The 20,006-nt window shown below is 45.0% G+C and overlaps 1 protein-coding gene across 7 annotated transcripts in view; it reads left to right on the top strand.

Annotated features, from left to right (window-relative positions):
• Window positions 1–15,806: 15,806 nt before the first annotated feature.
• Window positions 15,807–20,006, top strand: part of ATF7IP2 (activating transcription factor 7 interacting protein 2) — a 589,221-nt gene continuing 585,021 nt past the window's right edge. For 6 of the 7 annotated variants that reach the window (XM_073591216.1, XM_073591215.1, XM_073591213.1 and 3 more), the window contains exon 1: window positions 15,807–15,942. In XM_073591216.1, the coding sequence (XP_073447317.1) occupies window positions 15,919–15,942 (24 nt within the window). In that variant the 5' untranslated portion in view covers window positions 15,807–15,918. The remainder of the gene's footprint in view (window positions 15,943–20,006) is intronic. The other variant, XM_073591214.1, reaches the window with a different exon arrangement.

The following is a 20,006-nucleotide window of genomic DNA, read 5'->3' as shown; positions in this document are numbered from 1 at the left end:
TGTAATAAGAATATGACATAACAGGTCCTCTTTATAGTGAGATATGGGGTCAATAGGACTCCACATCTCACCACTAGGCTTGGATGCCTGAAAGCCTAGACGAAGCAGCGCCGTTTTTTTGAATGCAGAGGCCGGGCGTGACGTCATAACATCGCGCCCGGCCTCCGATGATCATAGAGACTCCGGCGATCTGGTCCGCCGGAAATCTCTATGATCAACATCCAGGGCTGGTGGATCCTCTGTCCGACTCACCGATTATAGCGGTGTGTCGGTAGAAGCACCAGAGGGTGGCGGGAGGGGGGGGACTTCCCCTCTCGCAAGAACAAGCAAGCGGAGGGACAGCTGCTATGATCGTTCTTATGGTGTAGGGAATCGCCGGCTGAAAACGGCAATATCTGAATGATGTCTGTAGCTACAGGCATCATTCAGATTTACCTGCTCAAAGTCCGTCACGTCATATGACGGCGGGCGGGAGTGAGGCGGTTAAAACCCAAAATTTGAAGCCACCTACATGTAGAGGCATAACAATTAAATTACCCTTATGATCCGATGCCGCAAATGTGTGTAGTTATAAACAACTTTTTTGCTAAACCCACAGTGTGTCAACATTTGCTAGCTCCCATCACGGGGTATCAATGGACTTGTTTTGGGGGTGCAACATCTTCCTCTGAGCTTCTTTAGTTATGAGGAAGGGGTTGCACCCCCAAAACACATCCATTGATACCCAGTGATGGTAGATAGCACATGTTGACACTGTGTGTTTTGTGGATGTATAGAAATAAACACATTTTAGGCAAAGGATCATGAGGGAAATAAGAATGTTAAGGCACAATTTGGGAGTACCTTCAAATTTTGGGTTTTATATTCTTCAAAACACAGAAAAATTACAATTCACATTAGTTAGGGCAGTGTTTCCCAACTCTCCTCCTCAAGATGCAAACCCAGGTCATGTTTTCTATACTTGTAGAATTTGGCACAGGTGATGTTGTCATTTTCAATGTTAGTAATTCACACAGTCGTTTTTAGACTGAGGAAAATACAGAAAACAAGACCTGGTGGTGCACCTAGAGTGGAGTGGAGAAAGACTGAGTTCGGACACTAAACTTTCTCATTTAAAAGTCAGAAAAACATGGTAAATATTCCAAGTGCAAATGGGAGCCAAGAAGTGGAACAAGAAACTTCCGAACAGGCAAGAGGAAATTAGAATTTGGCAAGAAGCATGTCTACAAAATCTCTGATTCTTCGCTGTAAAGCAGTGGCAGCCTCCTTTATTTGCTCCAGATCTACACTCATTCGGCCAATTGTGCATCTTGGAAGATCATGACCTAGTAAGAAGACAAAAAAGGATTAAGGAAACGATGGTCAAGTGGCTGAGGCCCTACATAGTGAGTTATGGTTAAGTTACTAGTCAAATTCAGGAAATGCTTACCTACCCAGTCTATTGTTGCTTGCAATCTGCTTGCCCTTCAGACACCTACACTACTAGGAATGTACACACTGCAACTACTCAGTAATCTTGGCCCTGGGTCTCCAAAACTCGGGTACCTAGCAAAAATGACAGCTCCTGGCACCTCTTACTTCTCCATGCTAATGTTAAGGCATTACATACTTTGCTAATGTGTGGAGTGGGTGTTTTGTTTGTTCAGCTAAACACTCAACATGTAGACACATTCGAAGCCAGATTCCAAGAATACTTACTTGCGCAAACAAGAGGCTTCCGAATACTTTATTCCTCTTCGGGGTCCCTTTGGCCCAAAGTACGACTTGCGGCAGGGGATTTGATGTCCACAACGGACAGGTCTGTGCTGGGTCCATGAGTCAGATCCCATGCCTCCAAACTCACATCCTGGGTGAGATGACCACATTCACTTTCCTCTAAAAAGAAACAATACACCATTCATTAAGCCACCCCTAGTCCCATCTGTTTCTAGCATCCATTTTGCTACATTAGTTGGCCAACCTTGCACTTGGTGTGATGACAATGTTTGCTCCTGACTAGTGGACTGCACCATGCTACACTGTTTTTTTACAGTGAAAAATGCATAGAAAAAGGGAAGGTGATGTAATTTTACAGAGGGCAAACACTGGACAAGTGACAACATTGAAAAAGTCCTGCAGTTGCCCCCCACCCCTCTTGTCTCCTATGGGATAGGTGGATATATGATGATCATTCTAGCAGTCGTGACTGTGATCCCCGGGGCCTCTCCTCTAGCCATGTCTACACTGGCAAGGCTGCATTAAGGGGTGCTGATGAGCCAGGCAGCAACCAGAAAGTGTTCTTTACCCCTTAAGTTCTGCCCTAAGCCCATGGCCTTTGGCCCACCTAGAATCACCAGTTTGTGGCTGAATGAATGTCAGGGCTGGGCTCAGCCCTTCCTTCTCTGAGCTGGCTGCTCAGCTGTCGGCTAATTGCCAGCTCCTATCTCTCCACAGGTACTCAGCTGTTGATAATATCCTGCTCGTCAGTCCTGCCTACTTAAGCAGTCCAGCCCAGAGGATCTCTGCCTTTGCCTTAGTCAACATCACAGAGACGCTCTCCTGCATTCCTGTTAAAAGACTTGCTTGGCTGACATCCCTTCTGGCTCCAGATCCTTCTTGCTGTTTTACTACGCTCATCTCCGGCTCCCTGACATTTGGCTTGTCTGACTAGCTGGTTCCTGAACTCTGGCTATGTTTGTTCTATTTATTTTTATTATTAAACAAGTGTGATTTAACTGTACCTCTGTCTCGGTCTGATTTCATGGTTTCTGACAGTAGGCGAAGGCCATGAATTCAGAAGATACAGTCAATCCACTTGTTGGTAATATTTTTTTCAGATTGGATGAGCAAGATCACCGCATGGATCAGTTTGCTATGACATTACAAACACTCCTGAGTTACACGGCTCACCTGGAATCTCCCACTGTGGCTGCTCTGGTACAACCTGAGTTGCAGGCCGTCCCTGCTGCTGCGCCAGTCTCTGTGCAGACACCCCAGGCACCCACCTCGAGTATTACCTCTAAAAAAGAGGTATGTCTGGTTCCGCTCTGATTCCCCAGCGATTTGGGGGTGATCCAGTTCAATGCAGAGGGTTTCTCAACCAGGTTGAGATATACTTTGAGATGCTGCCCCAGGCGTTTCCCACTGACAGAAGCAAAGTAGGTTTCGTGATATCTATGCTTTCTGAGAGAGCCTTGGCCAGGGCAAACCCTATATGGGAGACGCAAAAACCTGTTGTCTTGAGTTACCCTGAGTTTGCAGCCTCCTTCAAAAGGGTATTTGACGTTCCTGCATGCTCCACTTCTGCTGCCAAGTGTTTCATGTTCATCAGAGTACAAGAACTGTTGCTGACTACGCCATTGAATTCCGTACTCTGGCAGCAGTGGTTGCTTGGAACAATGAGGCCCTCATGGCTGCTTTTTCTCATGGTCTCTCAAATTCTATCAAGGATGAAATAGCAGCCCGAGATATATCCACTGAGCTGGAGAAGTTGATCATGTTTGCCATCCTCATATTTTCCAAGTCCCTGGAGAGCCACCACACAGATGAAACTAAGAAAACAATCTCTATTGTAAATTGGAGAAGTGCGAGTTCCATCATGAACAGGTTAATCTCCTGGGTTATGTAATTTCCACCACTGGTTTTTCGATGGACCCAGATAAAATTTTCAGCAGTCCTACAGTGGCCCCGACCCATGGATTTACATTGTCTGCAGCGTTTCCTGGGCTTTGCCAACTATTATCGGAAGTTTATTCGTAACTTCTCATCTCTGGTCAAGCCCCTGACTGATATAACCAGAAACAACGGTAACCCACAGAGTTGGTCTCCGGAATCCGCTAAGCCCGCCTTTGTTTCTGCTCCTGTATTGGCACATCCTGATCCTACGTTACCTTTTATCCTTGAGGTTGATGCTTCTGAGACTGGAGTTAGCGCCCTTCTGTCTCAACGTCCTACCTCTAAAAGCACTTTGCATCCTTGTGGCTACTTTTCCAAATTGTCACCTGTGTAATGCAATTACGAGATTGGTGACAGAGAGCTGTTGGCGATTATTTTAGCCCTGAAAGAATGGAGACATTTCCTCAAAGCTACCACTGTGCCGGTTCTCATTCTTAATGACCATAAGAATCTCATGTTCTTGTCTGAGGCTAAACGCCTCTCTCCCAGAAGGGCACGATGGGCTCTTTTCTTGTCAAGTTTCAATTACATTGTCTCATTCTTACCCGGTACTAAGAATGTAAGGGCTGATGCCTGGTCACAACAATTTTCCTCCACTTCCAAGTTGGAGTCGGTTCCGGTTCCTGTGAGATCGTATTCTGGCTCCGGTTCGCACCAGTCTCACTTCTCCTTTGGGTGGCAAAAGTCTTGCTACACAGGTCCATGCTCCTCCTGAGAAACCTTGTGACCACTGCTTTGTCCCAGAGAGTCTCCGTACTGCCATGCTCCAGACTTACCATTGTCCCAAGGCTGCTGGCCACCCTGGGAAGAATCAACTCTTTGGGTCATTTCCCAACAATTCTGGTGGCCTAGTCTACGTGCTGATGTAACCGCCTTCGTAGCCGCCTGTTCCGTGTGTGCTCAGAGTAAGACTCCACAACATCTATCAGTGGGTCTACTACAACCCATACCCAATGGAGAGATGCCCTGGACCCACTTGTGTATGGATTTAATTGTGGAGTTACCCAATTCCCAGGGCAACACAGTTATCCTTATGGTGGTTGACTGGTTCTCAAAAATGTCTCATTGTATTCCACTTAAGAAGTTGCCCACTTCTAAGGAACTGGCTTCCATTTTTGCTCAGGAGATCTTTCGCTTACATGGGCTACCCAAGGTGATTGTCTTGGACAGGGGTAGTCAGTTTGTGTCCCGGTTCTGGTGAGCCTTTTGTGCACAGTTGGGAATTCAGCTTGCTTTTTCCTCTGTGTATCACCCGCAGTCTAATGGGGCTGCAGAACGAGCCAATCAGTCCTTGGAGCAATTCCTACGTTGCTATATTTCTGACCATCATAACAACTGGTCAGACCTATTACCGTGGGCAGAGTTTGCTCACAATAATGCCTTGAATCCTGCTTCCCGATTGTTCCCGTTTATGGCGAACTATGGTTTCCAACCTTCCATGTTGCCTGACTCATTTGTTCCGCAGAGTATTCCTGTGTTAGAGGAGCATCTCCGTGGTCTTCGTTCCACTTGGGCACAAATCCAGGAGGCTTTGCGACATGCTAATGATAGGTACTGTGGTGGTATGGTACCCCACCAGTGTTTGGAGGCAGGATTCGCAACCAGGCAGGTTGAGGGGTTCCAGTTTATTTGCTTATTTGGGAGAAAACTGGCTGTTCAGTTTACTAAAGTCCACTTTGGGACCTGGAGCCCAGGGATTTTGTAGCGATCCGGGTGGGATGAAATCCCCAGTCCTGGGTCCAGGTTTTGAGATCCACCAGCATACTGACTGGTCAGGTGTGTGCTGGGCTATTTGTAGACAGCTGACCATGGTTCTGGGCTCCACCCTCCCGAGGAGTCCAGACAAGCAAGGGAGAAGTGTGCATGTCTGCACAGTTGTCTGTCAGAGCAGACAGAGGGTCCAAGCCTGTGGGCTGGAACAGCAAGGAAGCTAGAAGAGTGCTGAGGTACAGGGTGTACCGGAACTCTGTTATAGAGCCGAGAGGGCTGAAGCATAAGCCTGAGCAGCAGTGCTGCTAAAGAGAGCCAGGTGGCTTGGTATTTTCTGTTTATCTTACATTGTTGCTGTGGAAAGCTGAAACCCCTGTGTGGGCAACTCTTCTGCAAATATGTTTGCATCACCCCTGGCAACAAGGAGGAGTTTTCTGTTGTGTCGGCAGGGGGTGCTAAACAGTGGGAGATACCTGCTGTAGTTTCATCCCGTGGCCAACAGGGGGAGTTGGCCAGTAAAAGTGCAGCAGAGGACTGGTTTGTGACACAATGTACTCAAATAAAGATGTCGACCCCTACTACTTCAGTGGGTAAGACTGTCTTTAATGGAATAATGACTGGAAACGCTGAGTTTATGTGGAAAAGGATTGGTTATGAGACTGTCCATGATGTGAGAGTGACCCCAGTTAGTGGGGCCACTTAATGTGTTCTTGAGGGTGACTTTTCCCTATGCAGTACCCTGTACAGTGGGGAGGCAGGGGTTAAAGTCAAACCTGCAGCTGTGTGTGCTTCTCAAGAGGGGCATAGTGATGCATCTAATGTCTGCCAGTCTCAGGTTGGCAGTGGGCTAGGACAGCCTTCAAGAGCTTAAAATGCTGTTAATGTTAATGAAAAGTTTGCTGTTGGGAAAACCCCAGGTTCTTGCAAGGAAAAAGTTGTGGTTAAAGATGGGCCATTCCCCATAGCAACTGGTGGTAAGACAGCACAGTTGTCCTTAGACACCTCCAGGGAACTTCATGCATTGGAGCCGGAGGTTGCCCTGGACAACTGCGATGTCACTCTGGTGAGACAGAGTGGAACTGCACCTTTTAATGGGAAGGTGTTAGTGCAATCTGCTAATACAGAAACTCTGCAGGTAAATAGTGGGTTAATGCAACCTGTGGAAACTGCAAAGTGTGCGGTTTATGAAGCGCCACCCAAGCAAGGTGGTGAATATGGTGTATTGCAACCTGCTGTGTTAAAACACGTATTACCACAGTCTGACATGATTCACAATGATTTGTTTAATGAGTCTGCAACTAAGCCCATCTGTTGTTATGTGTCCCCTTGGGCGGATGGATCGGTTCTGAAGAGTACCGGTGAACGGATCGCACAAACAATGGATTGGGATAGTTGGGGTAAAAATCTTATCTCCCTGATAGATAAGGCATTTATGCACAAAAATAAGGTGGACACGGTTTCTGCTGCGCCAGCAGGAGGGACTGCAGAACAGCTTGTACCGGAGGGCGTGGTGGCTGATGCAGGGGTTAACCCTCGTGAGCAGGATGAACCAAATAAGGGCGAGCGCACAGCAGACATTGTCCGTGACCCACAAAACTGAGGTTGACATGGAGTGTCAAAGTGACGTTGTCACTGGTAATATTCTGGAACAGTTAATTGATGCTGAGCCTGAAAATTTGCGTATGAGTCCAGCACCTGGCAGCTCTCTGGGTGAGCACCAGGCTGTGGTTATAGAGTTGCCACCTCATCCCTTTAAACCCGAACACCTTTGAATTACACAGGTTCTGAGGCTAATTAAATGCAGATAAGGCACCAAGTGAGTTTAATTACCACCTTAATCAGCCACAGAACCTGTGTAATTAACCAGTTACCAACCGGTCCATAGCCAAATGATGGCTGCAGGGCGGTTGGATAACTCTGGGAGGGTGTACAGTGACGTTCTCCCAGAATCCTGCTCTTGCATGCCCCCTGGGGCGCGCACCCGAGAACATACGTGACCGCCGGGTCGCATCACGGATCCTGGTATACGGTCGCTGATCACGGCCGTTTACCATGTGATCGCTCCGTCAAATGACGAAGCGATCACATGTAAACAAACCGGCGTCATGTCATGATGCCGGTTCCTCTCTCCACTCTGTGTACCGATTGGTACAGAGGGGGAGGGATCGGATGGCAGCAGCAATATATAGGCTGGATGTGTAGTGCCCACAGCACTGCTCAGTGACAAATATAGTCACATCCATGGATCCATCCATCCATGCTCAGCCATCCTGCCCATGCTCAGCAATACTCTGCAATACCCTGCAATACCCAGCACTACTCTGCAATGCCCTGAAATGCCCCGCAATACTCTGCCACACCCAGCCATACTCTGCCACACCCAGCCATACTCCCAGGAGACTTCATGGAAGTGTCGTACAAGTGGGAAGGACACACGTTCTGCAATGCTGAGCACGCCTCTCAGGGTGGAGTGGAGTGGAGGGCGGGAGTGGCGTGCTCAGCATTGCAGAACGTGTGTCCTTCCCACTTGTACGACACTTCCATGAAGTCTCCTGGGATCCTTTTACCTCCAGGTTGCCAAGGTCTTCCCCCCATTGCCGGTGGCCAATACAAGCTGGTTTGACCCTTACAGTATATGCTGATTTGGGTCCAAACCCTCCGGTAAGCCTCCACCTTTACTGGCTGTGGGAATTGCACATGTTTTCGTGAGGACACTGTGGTGTAGTCTACTGAATTTGTTTCCTACTTGTCAACTATCAAAATTCAGTTTATATGATTGGTGGACAAAATAGAAGCCAGCTGCGTATTGTTTATTATATTTTTTGGGCAAGAACAACCTAACAGATTTTTATGTTGGTGATGGTATTTTGCACATTTTTTCACAGTTGGTGACCACAAGGGTCCTTATTACATATGGACTATAATCATTAGTCTGCTGATGGACATTTAATCTTTATTCAAGACACCCGATACATATCTAATTTATTTTTATAATTTGTATGTTTATGGTTTATTTTCACTTTAGCGCTATACTTTGTTTTACCTGTCTATTTAGCAAATATTCTATTTGTTGCGTTAGCGGCTCACACTCTAGAGCAAGCACAATTATATCACTGGTGGGAAGTGCCAGATGGCACAGCAATAAATGAAGCGATTGTAGTCACAGGTCCAAATGTTATTTTATGCGATAATGGTCAGGGGTCAGGCCAGTTGCTGGCAGAGGATCTCATGCCAGTGGAGTTGGTGTATAGTGAAGCTGCCGTAGACAAACACTCCACTGGGTGCAGTTCCTCTCCAGACACTGCTCTGTTGACCATGGGTGACAGAAAAAAAAAAATGGTAGACCTGATGATCTTGGTCAAGTTGATATGGTTGTAGAAAACCCTATAAACACAGAAGAGGTAAAAGGTACAGCAGAATTAGGCCCCCTACAAGTTCAGGAGGGTAGTTCTGGGGAAGATTTCCTGAGGTTTGAGAAATCTCTAAGGTCCGAGAAGGATCGTGGTAAACAATGGTCAGAGGGAAATGGCCCAAAGCTCAGCAAGGTGTCACATGACTTTAAAACCTCAAAGTGGCAAGACAGTCAAGATGTCCTTCAGAGGGAGACTAGGATGAGGCTGCAGTCATATGAGGATGTTAGTGATGAAAATTACAAAATTAAGCATGCAGTGTACATGAGGAAACAAGTGACGCTAAGTTTGGACAGTAAGAGGGTGACCGTACGTAGAGCGCAGAGAGGGACCAGGGTCACCCCAATAAAAGAGCCGCCACTTATCACAAAACCAGTGTTAAAAATGTAGTTCCTTCTAAATTAAGTAAAGAGAAAAGGGGTGGTCTAGTGGAAATTGAGGGAGCACTTTATAACCTTAATGGTGTTGGACCCTTAAACTCAGAAATCAACCTCATATGCAAAAAGGTACCAAGATTGGTAAAAGGACTAGTGTAGGCCCAAGAGAAGTGAGAAGACATCGCATTTGGAAGTGCACTCGTAAAAAGGCATGGGAATGTCTTTGTAGAGCCTGAGTAGATGTAGCAGGGGGACATGGAGAAAGTCACCTGATGGGACTAAATTTAGCCCATGTGGTTGGTAGAGTGCATGGTCATGCCAAGGTGAGGATGTTGTACTGGTGTGTTCCGCCCTCTGGGTAGAAACAAGAGGGGGAGATATGTGGTGGTGTGGTACCCCACCAGTGTTTGGACGCAGGAATCTCAACCAGGCAGGTTGAGGGGCTCCAGTTTATTTGCTTATTTGGGAGGAAACTGGCTTTTCAGTTTCCTCACTGTTTACTAAAGTCTACTTTGGGACCTGGAGCGTGGGAATTTCATAGCGATCCGGGTGGGATGAAATCCCCAGTCCTGGGTCCAGGTTTTTAGATCCACCAGCATACTGACTGGTCAGGTGTGTGCTGGGCTATTTGTAGACACCTGACCATGGTTCTGGGCTCCACCCTCCCGAGGAGTCCAGGCAAGCAAGGGAGAAGTGTGCATGTCTGCACAGTTCTGTCAGTCAGAGCAGACAGAGGGTCCAAGCCTGTGGGCTGGAACAGCAAGGAAGCTGGAAGAGTGCTGAGGTACAGGAACTCCGTTATAAAGCCGAGAGGGCTGAAGCATAAGCCTGAGCAGCAATGCTGCTAAAGAGAGCCTGGTGGCTTGGTATTTTCTGTTTATCTTACATTGTTGCTGTGGAAAGCTGACACCCCTGTGTGGGCAACTCTTCTGTTATCGGACCTGTTTTCTTTTTATTCCTTTAATAAAAATGGGCCTACAAGCCCTTAAAACGGCATATCTAGCGTGGACTCCGCTCACTGGTAGGCTCTACATTAAGCTAAACAACCCCAACCTTACAGTACAGACTCCATGCTGACCGCAGACGCCTGCCCACACCTTCCTAACAGGTTGGGGACAGGGTCTGGCTGTCATCTCTCAACCTCCGACTTTGTGTTCCCTCACTGAAGTTCACACCTCGGTTTATTGGGCCTTTCTGTATTCTTTGCAGGATTAACCCAGTGGCTTACGCTTTAGACCTTCCTTCTAACATGCGTATTTCAAATGTATTTCATGTCTCCTTATTAAAACCTTTGGTCTGCAACCGCTTTACCACCTCGGTGCTATGTCCTCACCCTTTACAGGTCGAGAACCATGAGGAGTATGAAGTACAGTCCATTGACTCCCGTAGATTCCGTGGGCGCATACGGTACCTGGTGCATTGGAAGGGGTACAGTCCGGAGGAACGCTCTTGGGTCTCATCCTCAGACGTACATGCCCCTGTCCTCCTCTGTAATTTCCATAGACGTTTTCCCCTCAAGCCTGGTGGCCCTCCGAGGAGGAGGGGTTGTTGAGGAGGGGATACTGTCAGGCCTGGGCTCAGCCCTTCTTTCTCTGAGCTGGCCGCTCAGCTGTCGGCTAATTGCTAGTTCCTATCTCTCCACAGGTACTCAGCTGTTGATGATATACTGCTCGTCAGTCCTGCTTACTTAAGCCATCGAGCCCAGAGGATCTCTGCCTTCGCCCTAGTCAACATCACAGAGACGCTCTCCTGCATTCCTGTTAAAAGACCTGCTTGGCTGACAAACCTTCTGGCTGCAGATCCTGCTTGCTATTTTACTAGGCTCATCTCCGGCTCCCTAACGTTTGACTTGTCTGACTATCCGTTCTGGTTCCTGAACTCTGGCTATGTTTTGGCTATGTTTGTACTATTTATTTTTATTATTAAACAAGTGTGATTAAACTGTACTTGTTTCAGTCTGATTTCATGGTTTCTGACAATGAGTGTGTTTGAAGTTGTTACTTACGTTTTTGGTGGGAAGATGGCCTTGTTGCCTCCCCTGTTGGGGCCCGAGCGAGGGTAGTATCCCTTCGCCCCTTCTGGTGGCTTGGCTGCTGCCTCATTTTTTGGTGCCTCCCTGTTGAAAGAAGAGAAAATAATTAGGTCCAAAAATAAATAAATGTCAAAAAACAGAACCAAATAAGAATGTTCATATCTGCCTTCTATTTTACTTCATCTTTAAAATAACAAACAATTCAGACAAAGATTATAGAAAACATCATATATAAGTCTCTCAAGCTACTTGGAGAAAGCATATATACAGACAGCTAATTTACACATATTCATATTGGTTAGATACAAATCTTGTTTACTTTTTTTTGATGATCTTATGCATGGACTCCATCTGGTCTTGCTCACGATGTTTGAGATCAGACCATCGTTTTCTGATTTGGTCCTTTGTTCGTTGCACTGAAAAATCGCCCTGCAAAACAAGCGATGACCTTCTTCAAAATGCTGTCCTTTCGGCTGTTGGGCCTTTTGTAATTGCGCAGCTTGCAGTCATCGTAGTTGTGCTTCTCTAGGATGCGCACCTATCAGAAACCATTAAATCAGGCTGAGACAGAAGTACAGTTAAATCACACTTGTTTATTAATAAAAGTAAAAAGAATAAATGTAGTCAAAACATAGCCAAAGTTCAGCAACCGGAACGAATAGTCAGCCAAGCCAGAAGTCAGGAATAAATATAGTGGAACAGCAAGCAGGATCTGGAGCCAGAAGGGATGTCAGCCAAGCCAGTCTTTAAACAGGAACGCAGGAGATAGTTTCTTGTGATGTGACCAAGGCGAAGGCAGAGCTCCTCTGGACTAGACGGCTTAAGTAGGCAGGACTGACGAGCAGGATCATCAACAGCTGAGTAACTGTGGAGAGAGATGGGAGCGGCCAGCTCAGAGAAGGAAGGGCTGAGCCCAGCCCTGACAACACCATCTCATACCTCCCAACTTTTTGAGATGGGAATGAGGGACACCTATCTGTAAAAGTATGGAGGCATAGGACACAACCCTTGCCACTCCCCCCCTTAAAGGAGAATTGTACAAAAAATAAGATTGGTTAAACTCACAAGTGCTTTTTTTTTTACCACTACCATTCCTTTATATTGGCTTCTGGAATTTACAAATGCAGCAATTTAGAAATCAGATGAAAGGTTTAGCACTGGAAAACACTTTTCGATAGATAAAAAGTAGATTTTATATACATCTATATAGATCAGACCAAAATGAGGGACAAATGAGGAGGAATGAGGGACAGAGGGACATTACCCCAAATCAGGGACAGTCCCTCGAGATCAGGGACAGTTGGGAGCTATGCTATCTCCACCATCTCATCCTTGCTCATGGGGGTTGCTTTCTGCCTCCTATAAGCTACACCACCGCGGGGCTGCCTGGAATCCGCCATTTTGTCCCTCCCGAATGTTCCGCCGTGTGTGTCGCATGCAGAAGAGAGATGGTCACGCCCCAGCGTTATGACGCACTGAGAGCGGAGTTTCACGCATGCGAAGTGTATATAAAGCCATAACGCCATAACGCATGGTGGATGGAACGGCCGTAGGAATGACCTTGGAGTGGAGGACGAACGATTGCCATCGCCAACACACGAAAGGAGCCAGAAAACCAAAGGACAATTGGAAATTGGGGCATAGGTGGTTCGTGGCGTATACTGCTTAGACTGAGGCCTAGATTGGGAGCAGCTTATGTTTTGTCTTGTGTTCTGTCTTGCAGGCCTCATATCATTTATCATGACGGATAAATTTACCTCGCCAGATTTTTTTGCCCCAATTCATTGACCTGTTCTGGGAGCTGCCCTGTCTCTGGAAGGTCAAGAGTCGAGACTAATCAAATAAAATCTAGAGGAAGGCAGCGTTGGAGAAACTGCTTGAGTGGTATTACAACAGCCTGCAGTTTTTGTCTGACCAGACAGAACCCAGGCCATGGCTGTCTACACTCCCTTCCACGTCTGCTGAGGCCACAGCTCCAGGGGTACACACAGGTCCTGCTGCACAGGATGAAGTTGTGGAGGAGCCCAGCTTGACCCAGGTACAGCATTGTTGAACATATTTTTATCCAAAAATACAATGATGATAACTAGATGTTATTGTTAAAATATTTCTGCCTTAACAAAGTGGTTTCCATATCAATAGACAGTAGTGACCAAAAATGATTTGTACGAGAATATAAAATGCTGGGGTCAGAATGATAGTCTTTTCTATTTGTCCACATTCAATTTGCAACAGTGAGGAGATCAAAACTGTGTGTTATTTATGAACAAACCCTAAAAAAGATTCTAATTATGTCCCATTTTCACACACAGGAAAGTGTCAGTCAGGAGGAGCCTGTGGCCAGCAGCCAGACGGAGTCCCAGATCCCTCCCCTATGCCCTCCTGCTAAAAGGGCCAGGAAGAGCAGGAATCTGGACGAGGCCACAGCTGCCTTCCTCAGCCAGGCCACTACTGCCATCAGGACAGACCCAGATGAGGCTGAGGGATTTGCCGTGCTGACTGCCAATAAATTAAGGCAGATGAACGGTGAGCAAAAAGAGCAGGTGTGAAGAACTCATCTTGCAGCTCAACAAGGCAGTGAGGAGCCAAATTAAAAAAAACACACACCTGCATGATTTTGTGGCCCCACATCCACCACCTCCACAGCCAACCCACCCATCACAGCAACCCCACCCACCACAGCAACATGGCGGTCAGTGGCAATACCAGCCACAAAACCCCCCTCAAGGCCGCTTGTCTGGGAATTTGCACCCCTACCCTCTTTACTTTTTTTTTTTTTAATGGTTTTGTTGAATAATGATTTTCTTTGTTATATTTTCTATATTTTTGTATGCATAGAATGCACTTTTTGTTTCAGTTCTTTATATTTGGCATCTCTAATTTAATTTTTTTTAATGCACAATAAAAAAAAAAAAAAGTGTAGAATAATACTTGGCTATGTGTTTTACTTCAAATGACAGTTTGGGAGTAGGCAGTTACATTTAAAAACATACAAGGTAAAATTAACAAGGGACACCAACATAGTTATATCTTTGATCTTAAAAACTACGGGATAATGGTGTTGTGGTAACTTGCCCCAAAAAAATAAACAAGCATAATAATATTATTCTTGATATCACTAGAAAAATAAAAGCCTTTTAAAATACGTTTGGCAGAACTCCATCAGTATCACCAGCAAAGCAGCTTCATTATTATCCCATTAAAGAAGAAGAAAAAGTGTGCTGCATTTCAAGCTTTCCTAATTTGCCACGAATGTTAATTCTCCATTACGAGCGCTAGTTTACAAGACCGACTGCTTCCGGCTCGTCCTTGCTTCCGAGTATGTGTGTTTGTAATTTGGACTCTTGTGTGATGGACTTATGTACACACGATAGGAAAATCTGACAACAGACCGTTGTCCACCAAAAATTTACTAGCCTGCCATCCAACATTTGTTGGCGGAAATTTGGCCAACAATTGTCTGATGGAGCGTATTAATGGTCAGATTTTAGGCAGTCTTTCATCACACAATTCCCTGCCGAAAATCTGATCGTGTGTATGAGGCTTAATAGTCGATGTTTCAGGGAGAGGGCAACTGCAAATCACTCTGCTGGGGACTGCGTCCCCATTCACAGTTTCAGGTCCGATTTCAGGCCAAATTTTCAGCTGAACTCGGAACTGAAACAGACCGAAAGACGCACAGGACTCCTGTGCAATTTGCACCGGAACCGCACAGAGATGTGTGAACCGGCTCCATAGAGAGCCGGTCACAATCTCCTGCTACGCAAATTGGATGCGAAGAAATCCGTAACAGTGTGAACCCAGCCTCAGGGTTGCTGCAGCCCCTGCTGGAACAAAAGGTAGAATCGGCAAATGTGGCTGCCAACTTACTCTGCGTCTAATCAAAAAGGAAAAAAAAAACAAAACACCCGCACCATTGACAGAGGAGTTGGAATGCAGTACCAGTAAGTTCTGCGAGAAAAAAAAAGTAAAAACAATGACAGAAAGTTTTTCAATGAAAAGGAGGGGCGGTTTCTCTCAGAAACATTTTTACAGCAGCTTTGAAGCTGAAGAACCAAAGCTATTAACCCCAGCAGCATTGAAATTCAGCAGTAGGAAGAAGTAGGGGCATGCCTGTATTTCTATAGCATCCAGCAACCGTCACAACATGGGACATGCTTCATTACAGGTACGTTGGGCCATTAAAGCTATAGAATTTATTTGTTGATATACTTTTTTTTTTGTTATATGCCAACTTTTTGCCACAGCACGATACACACCCCACTAATATATCACCCTCATAAACGTCCTCCATGGGCTGACACGTCTGTGTAATACCCATAAACGGGAGACTAATATGTACCAGTACAAGTTGATTCATGACATTTTTTAAGGGCAAAAACATGTAACATATTACTTTAAGAGGCGAAGGTCCTCCCAGCTTAACTTTTTACTCGCATTGTTATCACATGCTTACATTGCTCGTTTATCTCACCACAGTGCGATAGAACATTACTTCAGAAAACTCAGATTGTTGGTGCAGTACAAACGCAATCCGTAAACTTTACCGCTTTTTCTCAACCTGACATACTACACAGCGACTCGTGCTTTCCTTTCGCGCATGCGCCCCAATACAATAGCGACGTCTCTATTGGATCTGCCGCTGAGGGGCGTGGTAGTAACTGTGAAGCAAGTTTGGCAACGACCCGGACACATTACGGCAAGCACGTGACCAGGCTACGAGACTCGAGTGGTTATGGAGGCAGTAAGGGATGAAAAGGTGGGTCGTGATTGTGCGGAGCGGAACATTATACCTACGATTACGGAGAAGCTGTGTGGCGTGGTTTCCCGCACACCGGATGTGGGTCATGTAGAGCGTTGAGTGCTAAACTTCCTGCGTATCATGTGGGGCTTGTAAACGTAGTTTGCCCGCGATGGATGTACCTTCTTTGTAGGCCGGTGATGGGGAATCCGTTATTTATTGTATTAATATGCGTGTTTAAAAAGACTCTACATATAGTATTAATTCCAAAAGCACTGTAGGCATGCGAGCGTTAAATATATGAGCAATGTGAGAGATCAGATTAAAGTTAAGCTGGCCATACATGGATAGAAATTCAGTCAGTTTGGCAGGGACCGATCGATTTCTGTGCAACCAGCCTGTCTGGTCTTTCCCAAATAATAACACTGATTATTGTGTTCTGGTGGTGGGGAAGACTCAGCGGGAGAGATTTCCCGTGTGTGTGTCTCGGAGTGTGCTGCAGTGTGAACCCAGCCTAAAGTAGTTTTTGGAACTTTTTTTTTTTTTATATGGCAAAAGCTCAAGAAAATAGCTTCCCTTCAAATTTGTATGTGTTCACACTGGGGCATTGTGCTTTCGCTGTGGTATAAAAAATGCCGCCTGCTGCATTTTGGTGCTGTAAAAAAATGCACCTCTCCAGTGAAATGCATAAGAATTCACCTGTTTTGCGCTTTTGATGCAGTTTTTGAGTCACATGTCCTGTGAAATGCACCATAGACATTAATAAAATCGCACCAAAAGCACTTATGCATTTTTGCTGTGGATCAGTGTGGAAGTAGCCTTAGGATGCATAAGGCCTCATTGACACAGATGTACTTCTATATAAGTATTAGTGCCGCGCAATGCCGCTAGTGATCTAAAAACATTTTTAAAGGGGTTGTAAAGGTTGTGGGGTTTTTTTTTTTTTTTGAGAAAAAAAATCAAACATGTCATACTTACATCTGTTATGTAGATGGTTATGCACAGAGTGGCCCAGATCCTCCTCTTCTAGGGTCCCTCGGCGATGCACATGGCTCCTCCTTTTCTCAAGTGCCTGTTGGAGACCCGTGCGGGCGCGCTCCCATGTCCTGCTTCTGTGTCTGCTGACACAGAAAGCAGGACTCGGCCCCAGTGCTTGTGTCATTAGATTTGATTGACCGCAGCGGGAGCCAATGGCTGCGCTGCTATCAATCTATCCAATCGGGACTAGAGGTCGACCGATATGGGTTTTTCTCTGGCCGATGCCGATATTTAGAAATCGCGGTGGCCGATGGCCGATATGTGATGCCGAATTTTTTTTTTTTTTTTTTTTGGGCCGATATATTAGGCCGATTTTTTTTTTTCCTTCATCTCATAAAATCTAGCAGTTAGACCCCTTTCACACTGGAGCGTTTTTCAGGCGCTTTTGGGCTAAAAATAGCGCCTGTAAAACGGCTCCCCTGCAGTCACTCGGGCTTTCACACTGAGGCGATGCGCTGGCAGGATGTTAAAAAAAAAAAGTCCTGCAAGCGGCATCTTTGGAACGGTGTATACCGCTCCTCCACCACTCCTGCCCATTGAAATGAATGCGCACCGCTGCCGAAGCGCCTGCAAAGCGTTTCGGCAGCGGCGCATTTAACCCCTTCCTCGGCTGTTAGCTGGGTTATAAGCGCCCTGCTAGCAGCCGAATAGCGCCGCTAAAATGATTGAAAATCGCCGCTAAAACTAGCAGCGTTTTACCGTCAACGCATGCCTGCTCCAGTGTGAAAGCAACCTTAAATGATACAGAAAATGTTTTACATTTAAACTTTTATTAAACAAAACAAACCTCCAATTAGTTCACTTGTATGTAGAATTTAGATTAAAAAAAAATTAAAAAAACTATATCTTAAATATTAAATACACAAAAACAGGTAATCAAAACTTTTGGATGAAAAAAAAAAATGGGCTAACTTTACTGCTTAGTTTTTTTTTTTAATTTATTAGTGTATTTTTTCAAAAAATATTGCATTTGAAAGACCGCTGCGCAAATACCGTGTGACATAAAATATTGCAACAACCGCTATTTTATTTCCTAGGGTCTCTGCTAAAAAAATATATATATATATATATATATATATATATATATATATATATATATATATATATATATATATATATATATATAATGTTTGGGGGTTCTAAGTGATTTTCTAGCAGAAAATACAGGATTTTTACATGTAAGCAAACAAGTGTCAGAAAAGATTTAGTCTGAGAGCTTCTACACACCAGTTCATGCATAAGTGTAAACATTGTATCCTTCAGGTTCTTTTTATCAGATTTGGCAGGCTGCCCAGAGGAGAGGAGAAGTCTCTTCACAGAAGTTTTCAGGCAAGTTGTATTGACTTCTATTACAGAAGTCATTTGCAAGTCCGCTGATATCGGCCTTTTTTATCAGCACAATCTGCCCATGCCGATTAAGTAAAAAACACCAAATATCAGCCGGTAGACCTCTAATCAGGACACGAGACACCAGCTAAAACTGTTTTGCTTGTCCACGGGGAGAAGAAAACCGGGTTCAGGTAAGTAAAATGGGGGCAATGGGGAGCTGCAGCACTACAGAAGCTTAATGCATGGAATGTAGAGCTGCAAATTCGTTGGCCGATTGTTTCGATTAATTGGATAAAAAAACCTTAGTGTGGTGTATAATTTAGTTTAAAATAAAAGACAATTTCTTCTTGAATATCTATTTGCAGTGGTAAATATAAATAACCAGCTATATGGTTAGGGAGAAAAATCTCCAATCTACTCTGAGAATAACAGACAGACATAGAGGTTGAATCTGGTAAATATCATTAGACTCAGATCAAATTTTTTATTTAACCACTTCAGCCCCGGAAGGTTTTACCCCCTTCCTGACCAGAGCACTTTTTACAATTCGGCACTGCGTCGCTTTAACTGCTAATTGCGCGGTCATGCAATGCTGTACCCAAACGAAATTTGCGTCCTTTTCTTCCCACAAATAGAGCTTTCTTTTGATGGTATTTGATCACCTGTCATTTTTATTTTTTGCGCTATACACAGAAAAAGACCGAAAATTTTGAAAAAAAATGATATTTTCTACTTTTTGTTCTAAAAAAAATCCAATAAACTCAATTTTAGTCATACATTTAGGCCAAAATGTATTCGGCCACATGTCTTTGGTAGAAAAAATGTCAATAAGTGTATATTTATTGGTTTGCGCAAAAGTTATAGCGCCTACAAACTAGGGTACATTTTCTGGAATTTACACAGCCTTTAATTTATGACTGCCTATGTCGTTTCTTGAGGTGCTAAAATGGCAGGGCAGTACAAAACCCCTACAAATGACCCCATTCTGGAAAGTAGACACCCCAAGGAAATTGCTGAGAGGCATGTTGAGCCCATTGAATATTCATTTTTTTTGTCCCAAGTGATTAAATAATGACAAAAAAAAAAAAAAATTACAAAAAGTTGTCACTAAATGATATATTGCTCACACAGGCCATGGGCATATGTGGAATTGCACCCCAAAATACATTTAGCTGCTTCTCCTGAGTACGGGGATACCACATGTGTGGGACTTTTTGGGAGCCTAGCCGCGTACGGGGCCCCGAAAACCAATCACTGCCTTCAGGATTTCTAAGGGCGTACATTTTTGATTTTACTCCTCACTACCTATCACAGTTTCGGAGGCCATGGAATGCCCAGGTGGCACAAACCCCCCCCAAATGACCCCATTTTGGAAAGTAGACACCCCAAGCTATTTACTGAGAGGCATGGTGAGTATTTTGCAGCTCTCATTTGTTTTTGAAAATAAAGAAAGACGAGAAAAAAAATTAGTTTTTTCTTTTTTCAATTTTCAAAACTTTGTGACAAAAAGTGAGGTCTGCAAAATACTCACTATACCTCTCATCAAATAGCTTGGGGTGTCTACTTTCCAAAATGGGGTCATTTGGGGGGGTTTTTTGCCACCTGGGCATTCCATGGCCTCCGAAACTGTGATAGGCAGTGAAGAGTGAAATAAAAAATTTACGGCCTTAGAAAGCCTGAAGGCGGTGCTTGGTTTTCGGGGTCCCGTACGCGGC

Source organism: Aquarana catesbeiana, linkage group LG06 (assembly GCF_042186555.1).
Source record: "Aquarana catesbeiana isolate 2022-GZ linkage group LG06, ASM4218655v1, whole genome shotgun sequence".
NCBI classification, from domain to species: Eukaryota; Metazoa; Chordata; class Amphibia; order Anura; family Ranidae; genus Aquarana; species Aquarana catesbeiana.
Note: the sequence above shows the minus strand (reverse complement) of the source record. Positions and strands in the feature narration are given on the sequence as shown.